General features: G+C 42.0%; 1 protein-coding gene across 1 annotated transcript in view; it reads left to right on the forward strand.

Moving 5' to 3' along the window:
* LOC150088521 (vitamin D 25-hydroxylase-like) overlaps positions 1-14,589 on the forward strand; it is a 76,013-nt gene that overhangs the window by 43,256 nt on the left and 18,168 nt on the right. The window contains exon 5 of the mRNA XM_090370212.1: positions 5,354-5,541. Coding sequence (XP_090226338.1) covers positions 5,354-5,541 — 188 coding nt within the window. The remainder of the gene's footprint in view (positions 1-5,353; positions 5,542-14,589) is intronic.

The raw sequence follows: 14,589 nt of genomic DNA on the forward strand, positions 1-14,589 counted from the left end.
ACCTCTCAGCCCATCTGCTCTATACTTCCAGATCCTGTTGCAGCATCGTAGGGCGCCTCCGTAGCCAGGTGGGAAGGAGCGGCAGTGCGTAGAACACGCTTCTTGATTAGACCGGGGTTCGAGCCCGTCACCACCAAATACGGAGGATGCGGAAAGGTCAGGGAATGACCACCGCATATCCCGGAGCAATATGGCCTTAGTTGCTAATGCTCCTAAAAACCAAATAACAAACAACAACAACAGCAGCATCGTAGCGTCAGTAGTGTCCTTAACAACCCTGCCAACCTTTGTATCATCTGCAAACTTCGACATTAAGCTTGATATACCATCATCAATATTATTTATAAATACAAAAACAATAATGGACCCAACTCCGAACCCTGAGGTACTCCAATAATAACATAAGTCAACGATGAGCAGTGTCCATTGATTACCACTCTGTCTTCTCCCCCTCAACCACCCCATTATCCATAGTAGCAATTTGTCTCCAATGCCACACTGCTCTAATTTGTGCAGCAGTCTTCCATGTGCAACAGTATCAAAGGCCTTTCTAAGATCCAAGTACATAATATCAAGGTTATTCCCTGCATCCAGCTCTTTTGTGACTACATCATAGTATCCAATCGAATTGGTCAGTCCCACTCCGAAATGACACCTCTCGATGAATTGAGTGTTCTGTGTGGTGTCAATGTTATAGGTATTCCTCCGATTGATGTTGTTCGGAGTAGATGTTCAGATCGCCTGTCATTTTTAGTTTCAGTTAAGAGGTCTCCAGAACGGAGCCTCTTAACTGATTTGGGAGAACCTGCTAACCCATCTAACCCTTTTTGAATAAAAAAGGGCGACATTTTACCAATCGGTTTTTCACCGGTGGAGTGCATAATTAGGAACCTTGGAACAGGCCCTGATGGTACTTCAGTTCGCTGCCTCTTTGTAGCAATAATGCTATCTGACTCTCCGTCATTATTTTCAGATAGGGACCGGGTTGGGGCTCCTGAAGGAATATGTTTATCAGGATTCATGAAGTTTTGAAGTGGTTCAGTGCCCGGGCTCCCCACCCACCACGGAGCCCAAAGGGACGCCCACTACCCGGCATGCAATAAATGCGCTCGGGAGTGGAACGCCAGGGCTACCCAGACACTATATCCGCACCGCCGCCAGCCTGAATCCTGTCCCTCGGACCATGAGGGTAGGGACATGGCATTGACACGGTTGACCCTCGCAGCGAGCCTACTAGCCGATTGATCCTAGCCGGGCCTTCCAGGACCACCCGTCTTGTCGAAGCAGGGGCCAAAGTGGTGTATTGAAGCTGGGCCCCTCAACCACCAGGATCCCCTTTCCGAAATTACACGGGTCGCAGCGCACGACAAACACGCCGGATTCCATTGATGTAAGCCTGGAACCTGGGCTGTGGGCGTTGGATCCCAGTGATGCTAGTCTGGAAGTCCAGCAGCGTCACTGGGAGGTCCCCTCACCACGTACAGGTGCCCACGTCGAGGGGATGTAGATGCGTGGGAAAAGGGGTAAAGTGACAGTAAACAAAGGCAGCGGCCTGTACTAGAGAAGCAGTGGTCATTAGTGAACGAGCGGAAAAGGGTTACTGGAAACAGAACAATGGATCGGTGAAATGCGTGTGATTAATAAGCTTTTGATCTATGCAGCATCTGGACCTAAGTCCCGATGGCCTAGCGTTTGGGTCAGAAAAAGACCAGGTCACAGTTGCGTCTTTTTGGTAAGTGACAACATTTTGCAAATAAAGAAAATGGATATATTTGGAGACGACCGCAGATATGAAAGGTTTGTGCTGCCCTGAGAACTAGACAAACAAATTAGAGGAAAAAGGCTTTGGTTTGCACACGGGGGCAAAAGGGTTATCGAATTTTTTTTAATGAATAGAAAAGAGGAGACGATTAGGAGAATTATTGGGATTAGTGGAGTGTCCTCTGAGAGGAGGTTCAAATGACGGAGAAAAAGTTGCAGGTGGTCAGTTTGAAGAATAAAGAAAATGTGGCTAAAAGACTTGCCTTTGATAAACAGCAAAATCTGTGATCACCGTGGGCGTAAACTGCAATACTTTATCCTTACAACCGACACATCTCTGTCAAAATTTCTATCAACTAACCTGGCAGGATTCCACCTCCTCAAGAAACAACTAAACAACACCTAAAATTGACATCCTTCATAAACTCCATAAAACAAGATTTCCATGAAAACATGATTGACTCTAATCAATGTCTAATCAATGGCAGTTCCACTGCCTATGGAAAAAAGCCCTTGTAAAACTACTAAAGAAGCCCGACAAACTACTATCAGATCCAAAAGCTTTTCGACCCACATCCCTTCTTCCCAACTTGGGAACACATTTTGAAAGATCGTTAGAAGTCAGAATTACGGACCTCTTCCAAAATCAGGACCTACTCTCATCGCAGCAGTTTGGTTTCGTCAAGGGCAAATCATGTGAGGATGCTCTTCTTACACTGAGAAATCATGTCCAAGATTCTAAAGCTAAATATGAACTAGCTATTTTATAGACTTCGAGGGCGCCTTTGACTCCCTCTGTTGGGAGACTGTTCTTGATAGTCTCCGCTCGGCCATCTGTTCATCCCAGCTATACCAAGTAGTTTGTGACTACTTCAGACATAAGATATATTCAGGTCCTAACAAAGAACCCCGGCATCACCCAATGCACCTCAAGAGGGTACCCCCAAGGCTCTGCACTGGGGTCCCTTTTCTGGAAAATCGTACTGAACTCCTGGCTGTCCAAACATTTTGAGTATACATATCCTATAGCATATGCGGATGATTTGGTCCTCATATTTTCTGGGAACTCCAGATCCCAGTTGGAAATAAGAGCTTCTTCAGTACTTGGAAACCTTATAGAATGGGCAATCAACAATAAGTTAAAAATATCAACTGCCAAAACGCAAATGATGACCTTTAAGGGGCAAATCAATCTACAGCGTCCCCCACTCCTGAAAATTTACGGAAAACAAATTCCCTATATCAGGAACAATGAATACCTAGGTCTAATGTTAGAAGACAAGATAAACTTCATATTTCACCTAACAAAGAAAATTAAAAAGTTCAACATGGCCATCAATAAAATTATAACATCTGACTGGGGACTAGGGCGAAAACCCATATATTCTACTGTAATGCAGGCTTTATTCCCACAGCAACTTACGCTGCCTCAATGTGATACGACAGAACCAAAAATACTAAATTCAATCTAAACTCCTCTCTCTTCAACAATTTATGATCCTAACCATGCTTAGATACTGCAGAACTGTCTCAGTACAGGCCATAGCAGGCATCATACCTTTACATCTTCATTTTCATCTAGCATTCTATGCTTTTTGCTATTCTATCAAGCATGCCAAGCCCATGACTTACAGATGAATAACAATTAACACTCTTGTAGATATAAAATCTGAGAAGATCCGAGTGTGGACAGAATTGATGAAACAATTTCATGGCAACGGTCTTCCCCACTGGAGGTGCCGTCTTCGCAGCAAGATAATGCGCCATGCCACACCACCCGGATTGTTCGCGATCGTTTCGCTGAACATTGGGAAGATTTCCAGGCATTGCCCTGGCCTCCAAATTCCCCAGATCTCAGACCCATCGAGCATCTGTGGTTTGTGTTGGAACAGCAACTGCAATCTGCGGCGTCTCTAATTACGGACCTTACAGGAGTTAAAGGATCAGCTGGTTACGTGTTGGTACCAACACGTAAGCAGCAGATCCGTGTTGGTACCAGATACCACAAGACACATTTAGAAATCTTGTAGCGTCCATGCCTCGTCGGTTACAAGCTGATTTGGCAACACGTGGAGAACCAACGTCATATTAAGTAGGTGGTCAATGTTTTGGCTCATCGATGTATTAACAAAAGAAAAAAATCATAGATAAAACCATTCAAATCACAAATACGGTAAACTTTCGCGCAAGAATCGATAATATAAACAAGAAGTAATAAAATTTCAAATCTAAAAGGATATCTGGTAATAATTAAGAGGAAAAAAAATTAAATAATAATCACAAATAAGGTATTACTGCTGGCCAATACTATAAATATAACGAACCACTTTTTTTTCGGTCTTTGCCTATGCCAATAAGTCAGTTATATCATAAGTTATCAAGTTCATTGATTCTGTTTTTATAAATACTATGTATCAGGAGTTGAAAAGTTAGGACTTGTATCCATTCTGGGTTCTACATCTTCTTGAAACTCCTTTTCCGATCTTGAATCAGATTCAGATCCATAAGTATGTTGGAATACCCTATTTCATGCTTGGATTTCCCAGAAAAATTAGAAAGATTGGTCATGCAAAAATAACAATCGTTTATGTTAGAATGAAATGTGGTCTCGAGGTTCTTGCCATATCACCAGAATAGCAAACGGCATCCATTTATGACTATCTCTAAGCCAGCCTTTTAATGTCCTTGAACATGAGTTACAAGAAATCTTTGGAGCCCACACTTAATGTTAATGTCCGACTTCACATCCAAAATAGAGGCACTTTTCTCAAAAGTTGTGACAGTGCCTTCCGCTGCGATTTTAGTACTACTTCTCCCCAATTCTAGCAAAAGCTATCAGCCTTATTTGGGCAAGAACGCAACATATTTCATGTACAGTTCAGGTACGCACAAATAAGAACGCAATTATGAAATTATAGATATTTATTTAAAAATTAAACACAGTTCACGATTTAAACTTATGTACACAGCACTTTTTTACAAACACTAGTTCACTAAAACACTTGTTCACCACTCGCTCTCACAAATACGTACACTTTTTGAAATACGAAAATTCTTGCTTGGAACCAACTCATCTATATACAAAATTTGTACCGCAAGAGAAGATTATAGAAGTCTCACAAAGTTTCTCGAGAACTCAGGCTAAAGTTCTGGAACCTTTTGGAAGCATCGCGATCTTTCTTCATCGCGAAGAAAAAATATTCTAGAACATTCTCGAATATTTTAAAAAAGAAAAAAATAAATAAAAATAAAATAAAACGACAAAATAAACGTAAAAGAAGATTAAACCCACTTCAGATCTTAGCTCTTAGTTTTCTGTCATTAACTTACGATATTTTAAACTGAGTGGGATGATAACTTTCTAAGCATATATCTGAGTTTTTGAACATATTTCCTACGAAAATCTGTCAAAATTATTTCAGGGAGGATATTGTTGCTAATCGGTGTAATATGTAACTTACATGTTATTTTAATTAATTTATTTTCAAATGAAATTACTTTGTAAACATTCTCTATGGATTATCTGTATTTAGACCATCAGCCATATAATACTTCAGGAATATCTCAATCCCTTCTTTTATTATTTTTTCAGCACAGCAAGCGATGTCACTGTTGGGGGGTTTGACATTCCAAAAGGCTCAACTGTAATAATGAATATATGGCAAATACATCATGACCCCAAATACTGGGAGAGACCAGACAAATTTTTACCAGAGAGATTTCTTACTGAAGATGGAAAAGGAACAATAACACCTCCGGCGTATATGCCCTTTATTATAGGTAAGCTATAATTCCATTATTTTAGCTCTGTGGTTCCAATTATCCAACTGTGGTTTCAATTTTGTGAAATTAACAAGGAAGGGAGTTTTGCAAGATGGAAGACATGGGGACGTTTGGGAGGTTTGCAAGATGGAAGAGATGGGGAAGGGTTGATTGGAACTTAGCTGTGGAGACTAAACATAGGTTCCACCACTTCAAGCCTCCAATAAGCAAAGTGGTGGATTGCACCGGTTGATGAGAGAGTCATCTACCACTTAGATATCACCTAGTTGTCACACAGGGAACCTCAATCATGAAGAGAATATCTCTTGAGGATTTAAGACATTCTCTTGGTGAATGATGTAAGATCGTGCATTGTACAAATCCATCAATGATTGAAACATTACTGATGTTACTCCTACAAGATACATAGTGTATATAATGTTTGGAGTGAGATGCCATTGGTGGGTTCTTACACCTGCATTTTACTACTGTTCTAGGCAAAACAGTACTCTGTAAATCCCAGAAGTGTGAGTACGTGTGGGTTTTTCAGATTTGTGGAGTGTTCTGTTGTTCTTCTAGCTACTTGGCCGCACAGCCTCTGGTGGGACAACACGTTGCCCATGCACACCAGTAGAAGGTGAGCCAGGCAGTAAAGATTGCTTTTCTGACTGGTCTCCGCAAGGGACGAATGAGCTTCCTAGAAGGAAACCAGGTTAAAAAGAAGAAAAGTTAGAAGAGTGAGGGACAATGCAAGAAAGGGTGGGTAAGAGGAAGAGTAATTGGAGGATGCAGAGAAAGACTTCCCCCAATAAACAGTGCAGACGCAACCGGTCCACCAGGCAGATAGGGAGAAATCCCCAAGGATGGGAATGAAAGTTACACAGCACGTTTGCAGTGAGCGGATCACCAATGGCAACACAATTCTTACCTTCCTGCCAGGTCAGCAGGAGATGACAGGTACGACAACGTACAGAGATGAATGCAGGGGTAAGAGTACATGGAGGTAAGTTGAACAGGTTTGCCAAATCCAGGTTTTGTCTTGTTTAAGAGATGAGTGTAGTCCGATTACAGTGGAAAAGTATGAGGGTACTAATTACTTGAAGAGGTATTTAATTTTAATTAAGTGGCTCCCTTTGTTCTTTTATGGGGAAGATTTAGAGTTTTTGTGATCTTGGGTCTGCAGACGTTTACTTTTAGCGAATAGGTTCTGGGCAAACTGAGAGGAACGATACTACTGCTTATCATTAACTAAGAGGTGTTTATAACCTTGCAATATTTGCTGGATTCTGGTAAAGAAGATTGATCTCATGTCTTCATAGAGCGTACGGTAATAGAAGATGTGGTCCCAAGTTTCACTGAGCCTGCAAAAGCAGCGGGAATCTGTAATATACCCATTGAGGCGAGTTTGTCTTAATGGAACCTTGACCCATAATAAGGAATGAAGTATAAGAACCCGGGCCTACATCATGGACGAGGCTTGGGATACAGCTAGCCAGCATTTGGTAAGATGTTTTTGGTAATGGGGCCTTTAGTTATCTCTGTCCAAGTATTTTTCAATATTTGCATTAGTTGGTTTACTATTCTTTCTCGTTCCTGTTTGACATTTTTGCTGGGTCAACGGTTATGTCAAGGATAGATACAGGGAGTACTCTAGAGAGTCGGTAAGGTAAACCCTGTCTAAAGAGAACAAGATATATCCACAAAGATTCTCATTCCAGCACCATATAAAGAAATAAGTTACTGTCTACCACGATCCAGACACCGCGCAACAGTTTGCAAAATGTTCGCCGACTTGCATTCATTGGTACTCCGTGTTAACCATGACGCACATCGTCATAGATTGTCGGCACTACAAATCTGACAGGTCCTGGCGAGTAGAACAGTGTTTATAATCACCTTTGCCCTAAACACAACAGTATAGAAAAAATCTCGGGTGGAATCCCGATAATCATGTAAGGAATTTCTGTAGGCCTTTTTCGTACCTTGGATGAACTATTCGTTCTCAAACGTGGACATCAAGATTCCGGCCCAAGAAAATCAGACTTGTTGTTGTTGTTGTTGTTGTAGGGATTAACCACACAAGGGCTACTGAGGCCAAATTGTGTCTGTTCACAGTTTATTTACAGGCAACATATTGTTAGAGATGTTAAATTATATGCTTCTGTACAGGCCAATATGTTTTAAATACATGAAAAGTTCTTGTATATCGGCTTCATTTCCTAATATATGAGACAAATTAGATGAGCTGTTCAAGGTTAAGAGTGACCGGAAAGTTTTTGATCGAATGGTTGAATATAAGGGACACTCAACCAGAAAATGCCCAACCGTAAGTTGGGTCTGACAGGATGAGCACTGAGGTGGGTTTTCTCCCACTAGCAGGAAGAGATGGGTATGGTGTGTGTGTCCAATTCTGAGCTTTCCCAATACCACTTCTTCTCGTCTGTTTCGTCGGAAGCTAGAGAGCCACCGCTTTGGATCTTCTTTTATCTATTAAAGTTTATTGTTAATGTTACCTTTCCAGATTTGTGACCATTTATCGTAGCACGCTTTACGAATGACAGACTTATAGTCGCTGTAAGGAACCTGAGGGTCGTGTGAGAAAGTGGGTTGAGGATGTTTAGCGGAAAAGTCGGCACTTTCATTTCCAGGAATGCCAGAATGGCCAGGGATTCAGCAGAAACTGATCGCTGGATTGGACACATTGCAACAGAATAGCTGGGAATGAATCTGTTTCAAGATAGGATGAGAATATGAGAACTTCCTTATGGCAGAGACAGCACTGAGGGGGTCAGTGTAAATTATGGCAGGTGAGATGGAAAGCTGAATAATCTTACTAAGCGCTAACTTAATGGCATATAATTCAGCTGTGCAGACGTTGCAAGCTAGCGGTAGTGTGGCTGAAACCGTACATGAAGGAAAAACTGCAGCAGCACCTACCATTTTGTCAGTTTTGGAACCATCCGTATAAATTTTATAGGCATAGTTGTTCATAGTAGCATGAACCGAGTGTAACTGTCTGATATTGCAGGGTGGTATAATATTTTTCCCCTACTGGAGAAAGTGCACATCGTGAGAGACAGACACATAAGTCCAAGGTGGAACAGGTGCAATTGTGTCCTGGAAAATTTCGTTTAAATTGACATTCCAACTCCTGAAAGTCTCTTTAATCCTGAGTGAAGCACGTCAATTTTCATTTGGGTTGCTCTCATAGAACGATTCCCACTAAGTATTATAGAAATACCCTCAACTGGGGTACGATGGGAGATTCTGGATCTTAACAGCATATTGGAGCAGTACCTGGAATTTCTACCACTGCCTCAAAAGCTACTTCTCTAACCGCAAGGTCAGCATCAAAACAAAATATCACTGCATCACCCGACATTTTATTATTTATTATTATCATCAGTTTATTTCTCTTAGGAGAACACCCGGTTACAGCCACTGGCTAGAGGGTGATCATACATATACAACTATGTTACAAAATATACATCATTGGTACAATTATAAAATACATGAAATACATAATATGTGATTTATAAGTACACTTTATCTGGAATATAGAATATTTGAGTTATTAATTACTCGCAAAGGCTTTTACTACTGTAAACTGGTAAGAACATAATACCATGACAGTTGAAGCATACCTTCTGCTTAAACACACACAAGTGGGAGTTTCACCATATTTACATAAACACAAATATTTACAGCCAAACAACGTACAGCATATAAAACAACAGGAATGACCGCGATACAGTAAAATAAAAAATTTGAAAGTTCAAATTTCCAGCAGTCGTCTTCTTCTGTGGGGATTAGAGTTGTGTAGGTAGGACAATCCTGACACCTATTTCTTGATGAGTTCGGGTTTCCTAAAGCCCAGTGGCTTGTGCCTGGCCGAACAAGGTGCTGAAACTGTATCCTTACATCTGTATTTGCAAGTAAGAGTTTCTGAGAACTTCCTTTCTGTAGAATTTGCAATTGCAGAGCTTTTCAGGATTGATATTAAGGTTTTGAATAGCTGGACGGTGTTTGCTGGAAAGAATCCTCCGAGGCTATCCAACTGCGTAAATGCCGCTTTCAGTTGTGATTCCTTATCTGCAACTCGTCTTGGTTTTTCGCCGGGTATTATTATCCACTCTCGGGCTTTCGGTGCGTCCAGTCGTCCCGTTAAAAGCTGAGCGAGGGTCATTATGTTTCTTGACATGATTATTTGTCTCCAGGGTGTGACCTCTAAATTGGAGTATAGTATAGCTCTTGAGAAGGTAAAAGGCTTAGCTGAAATTCTGTTCAGCCATCTCAAGAGCCAGTATTCGAGTCCTAGAAAGGCTTTGATACTGCTTTCGGGAGCTGAAGACCAGATTTGTGCCGCGTATAGGGGAATAGGAGTAACACATCTGTTGATGTATTGCTTCATCAGACCGGGGTCTCTAATACCGGTGAGCTCCTGCCTGGTTGCCCAAAGCGCCGCGTATGTTTTGTTACGGATGCATGCGAAGTGCGGGCGGAAGGTCAGGCCTTCGTCCCACTTGAGACCAAGATCAACGCGTGACTGTGCCTTTTGGACGAGGATGCCATTCACAAATATTTCCATTTTATTTGGCTTTATTTTATTTGTGAAAGTCATTTGTGCCGTCTTTTTTTCATTCAACTGCAGCCCGATACAATCTAGATACTCTTGAAGTTCTTTTATTTTAGTATTAGCCACTTGGTTGTGGTAGTCAGCTGATTTCTAATCTCCTGATGTAATAAAAAATTTTATATCATCGGCATATGTGATGAAGTGCTTCTTGTTCTGGGATAAGAAGGGTTCGAGGGCAATGGCAAAAAGTGTGGCACACAAGACTCTGCCTTGCGGGACACCTTTATCAACCTCATACGGTGCGCACATGTTTTCGTTTGTCACCGCAATTTGTCTGCGCCGAAGAGTGCTCTTTAATAAATGGAGGGCATTTCCTGTAATGTGAAAGTAGTCCCGCAGAATGACTATGAGAGCTGGGATGGATATGTTATCATACGCGGCTGCCACATCTAAAAAGACTACGTCCACCTGCTGCTTGCTGGATCCTTAGCAGTGTCCCCATGAGGTTGGTGATGGTCGATCTCTGTGGAAGTACTGAGTGCAGGTATTCTGGCCTGTGCTTAAAGCAATGCTCGATAATGGTGTGCAGGACTGTTTTTTCAAAGATTTTTTTGCAAAGAGCATCCGATAGCGATTGGTCTGAAGTCTTTTACAGATTTTGGGTTTTTTATTTTGGGGATAGGTTTTACAAAATAGCTTTTCCACAGCTTCGGGAAGTTCGCCTCCATCAAAATTCTCTGGAATATGTGTAGTAGTACATCAATGATGTAACAGCTACAGATTTTGATCATAAATAGTGGGAAATTATCTAGCCCAATGGTCGCTTTATTTGAGAGGCTGTTGATTGCACTTTTTAAGTTGTCTCTGCTAATACTGATTTCCTTTAGATGTTCATTGTTAGTGACAATCAGATTACTATTGATAGATTCCTTAAACCCCTTGATTACATCTTGTATCCTGTTACTGTTTGCTTCGCTGTCAATTTGGTTTTCCTTGAGGGGTGTTCCGAAAGTGGCTTCGGTCCATTCCTTAAAGGATGTCTCAGTCATTTTATGCGCGAGGCTTTTTTTGCTGACAATTCTTTTGCCTTTTTTTAGTTTTGCTTTATCCATATCTATGTGTGCTCGTTTCTTCCCCTTCATGAAACGTGCTCGTCCATGTTTGTACAGGGTGTGGTCCTCCGGATGCCCAGTTCTTTTCCATTTCCTGAACAATTTTTGTTTATTTTTTGAAGATTACTTTCAACTGTGAGTTGAACCAGGGCTTTGCCCTGTCTGATAATTTTATTTCCTTAGATGTTCCTTCTTCAGCCATATGCATGAGTGATTGAGAGAGCACTGATAAGGCATCATCAGTGGCCAAAAGGTATAGGGTTTGCCAATTATATGCCATTAGATGTTTCAGAATGATGTCACTTTTAATATAGTTTGATGAGAAAATTATCTTTGTATTACTTTTTGGATGCCGTTCAGTTTGACGGATGTCCCGGTTTCTTCTTAAAGTGGCTTCGCACGTGAGTGGTTGGGGACATCTAACCCGAGGTTGTCCCCAGGGCTCCATCCTGTGACCAGCTGTCTGGAATATGATACTCGACGACTGGCTCCTGAGGGACTACCCACACACACACTACTCAGCTTTCTTACGCCGACGACATGGTTATCATTATCGAGGGCCCCACCCGCGCCACCATAGAAATCCAGGCTACGGAAAATAAACTCTCAGTCTCCACTGAGAAGAGCAAAACCCTCCTATTAAAAGCCAAACTGGACTTCTCCAGACCTCCTACCATACGTTTTAATAGCTGCCCACTGAAAAACTACCGATCCATGAAGTACCTAGGAGTAATTTTGGACGACAGGAGAACTTTCATCCCCCCATATCCAAGCTATCAAAAAAGATAAAAAATTACATCACTATGTTAGCACGCTTTACCCGCAAAGGACTGGGGTCAAGGACTTAAAGGACCAACTCAACGCCTTTTATACTCAGCAGTATTTATACCAATTGTCACATATGGAGCTGCAGTATGGTACCACCGAATGACTTTAGTGAATGCTAAACGTAAAATTCAGCAAATTCAACGACTTATGCTACTACAAATGACCCGCGCATGTAGAAAGATCGCCCTACAGCTACTAACAGGCTGCCTCCCCTTGGACCTCAACGTCGCTTTTATCGGACTCTCTCATGCCATTAAGAAGAATAAGGAAGCTGAATTCCTCACTATTGAAACCCGTACCGATACCGACGTCAAACAGAAACATAAACGTGTATGGCTAGAATTGATAAACTTATGGCAAACCCGCAAATAACTCCACAACTGGTGTAACTAGTAAACTTTTCCTGCCTGAGGTAACCTACATCAACAAACAACGTTCCACTTGGTTCTTCCCTAACGTCTATGCTTCCTTCCTATTAACTGGCCACGGGTCCTTCAAGAGACGCCTTCTAGAGTTCAGCCTACTCGAGGATGCCCTCTGCACCTGCGGAGAACCTGAAGACTGGGATCACGTGATGCACTCATGCAACGTATACTTAGATCTAAGAATCCAACTACTCCTAGACCTCCACACTACATCACTTCGGCCAGAAACCAAGTTATTGGAATCTAATGATGCCTTCCGTGCACTGACCAGTTATGCAAACGAGGTATTTCGTCGTCGCTGGCATCACCTGCAACTCCCGAATACTACTCCTGGATAAACTCCTCTAGACAGCAACTGATACCCAGCACCGGAAACTTCCAGACATGAAACTGCAAATTGCAGCCAGCCCTGTCAACGCCGCTCCGTGATTCTCCATTGTGACGATCCTGGACTCTTTAATTTGAACTTTACCTATTCTCTTCTTCCTACCCACAGTCCTTCTCCAGGACTCCCACAACTGCACCTAGCACTCTTCCTGCTCCTTTTCGCCTTTGAAGGATGCCTACGCTCTGTCACCCTCGCTATCTTGCCAGTCTTCCACTTTCCTGTCTCTTCTCTGCTCTTTCCTTGGCCCTCCCCACTCTCGCTCCTGCAGGAGTCTGGATGACCCGGCAGATGTCTTTTACTCCCTGGTCCGGCTCCTCGTGCTAGTGGACGGATGCTGGGAGGCTCCTATCTGGTGATCGCGCCTCCCAGTAACGAAGAGACCAGTCAAACAACACACTACTCACACATAACCCACACTGACTGGCTTTGCTATGTTAACAGAGTATTTAACGCGGATTTGTAGGAAACCACGGGAACCTCATAACAATAACACTATGTCCACTATTGGAGCAGTAGTGTTTTTCTACGCAGGAGTAATAGTGATGTGGATCATGCGCTTCAATATAAAGACTTTGGATCGGAGAAGTCCTGAAAGCTCCTAGGGCTGTCCTCAAAACACCGTGCTGTATCAAGTTCAGGCGTTCTAATGTGCTTACCCTAGAAGAGTCATATACTAAAGAATCGTAATCCAGGCGTGAACGGATTCGCGATTTGTACAAGTGTAGTAAGGTATACCGATCAGCTCCCCATTACATGGACGAGACTGATCGAAGTATATTCATATACTTTAGACAAGTAGTTCTTAAATGAGTGACGTGAGCTTGGAAGTTTAGCTTGCTGTCCAATATCAGTCCAAGAAATCTAACGGTATTAGCAAGTGGGATTGGAGTTTTGTTTATTTCTAGTTCAGGGTCAGGATGGAGAGCCCGAAACTTGCGGAAGTGAGTGGCAGTGCATTTATTTTCTGACAGTCGATAACCATTCCGTGAAGTCCAGGATTCTATTTTGTTTATGGCTAGTTGGAGCTGCCATTAGCTGACGTTTATGGTGTTCATAGTTTTGGACTGACAGGAAATGGTAAGATCGTCTGCACACATGTAAGTTTCAACGGTTTTTGGGATGTTCTGTGTCATATTGCAATCTCGAATTGCGAATAGTGTTGGACTAAGCATCGAACCCTGTGGTACGCCTTCCTCTTGAATGTGAGATGTAGAGAGTGCGTTTTTATATCGGACCTGAAAATACCAAAGTCGCAATAAATTTTGAATTAATTCAGGCAACTGTCCCCCTAGACGGTAAAGATCCATTATAATACTATGACGCCAAGTCGTGTCGAATGCCTTTTCAAGATTATGCAAAAGCATAATCTTTAGCATAAGCATATTTTCAAGATTATGCTTTAGCATAATCTTGAAAATAATGTTGACCATGACTAGATGTTGTCTCATGACAAAGGAATTGCGAATATGAGATTCAGCTTTAATAAGCACGTCTAGCGTTGATTTGTTCTTCCGAAATCCATTCGGATGGACTGGAAGGAGATGTGTGACTTCAAGATGTAAGTGAGTCTTGTATGAATCATCCTTTCGACAATTTTTCCTACGCAGCTGGAAAGAGATTTTGGCCTATAATTTTGAACCAGGGTAGGATCTTTGCCTGGTTGTGTTATAGCAATAATGAACGAATGGCGCCAGGTCGAAGGACAGACATTTTCAGAGAAGATCCGATTGTAGAATA

This window comes from Mastigoproctus giganteus, chromosome 3 (assembly GCF_048544385.1).
Source record: "Mastigoproctus giganteus isolate SK-2022 chromosome 3, ASM4854438v1, whole genome shotgun sequence".
Lineage (NCBI taxonomy): Eukaryota > Metazoa > Arthropoda > Arachnida > Uropygi > Thelyphonidae > Mastigoproctus > Mastigoproctus giganteus.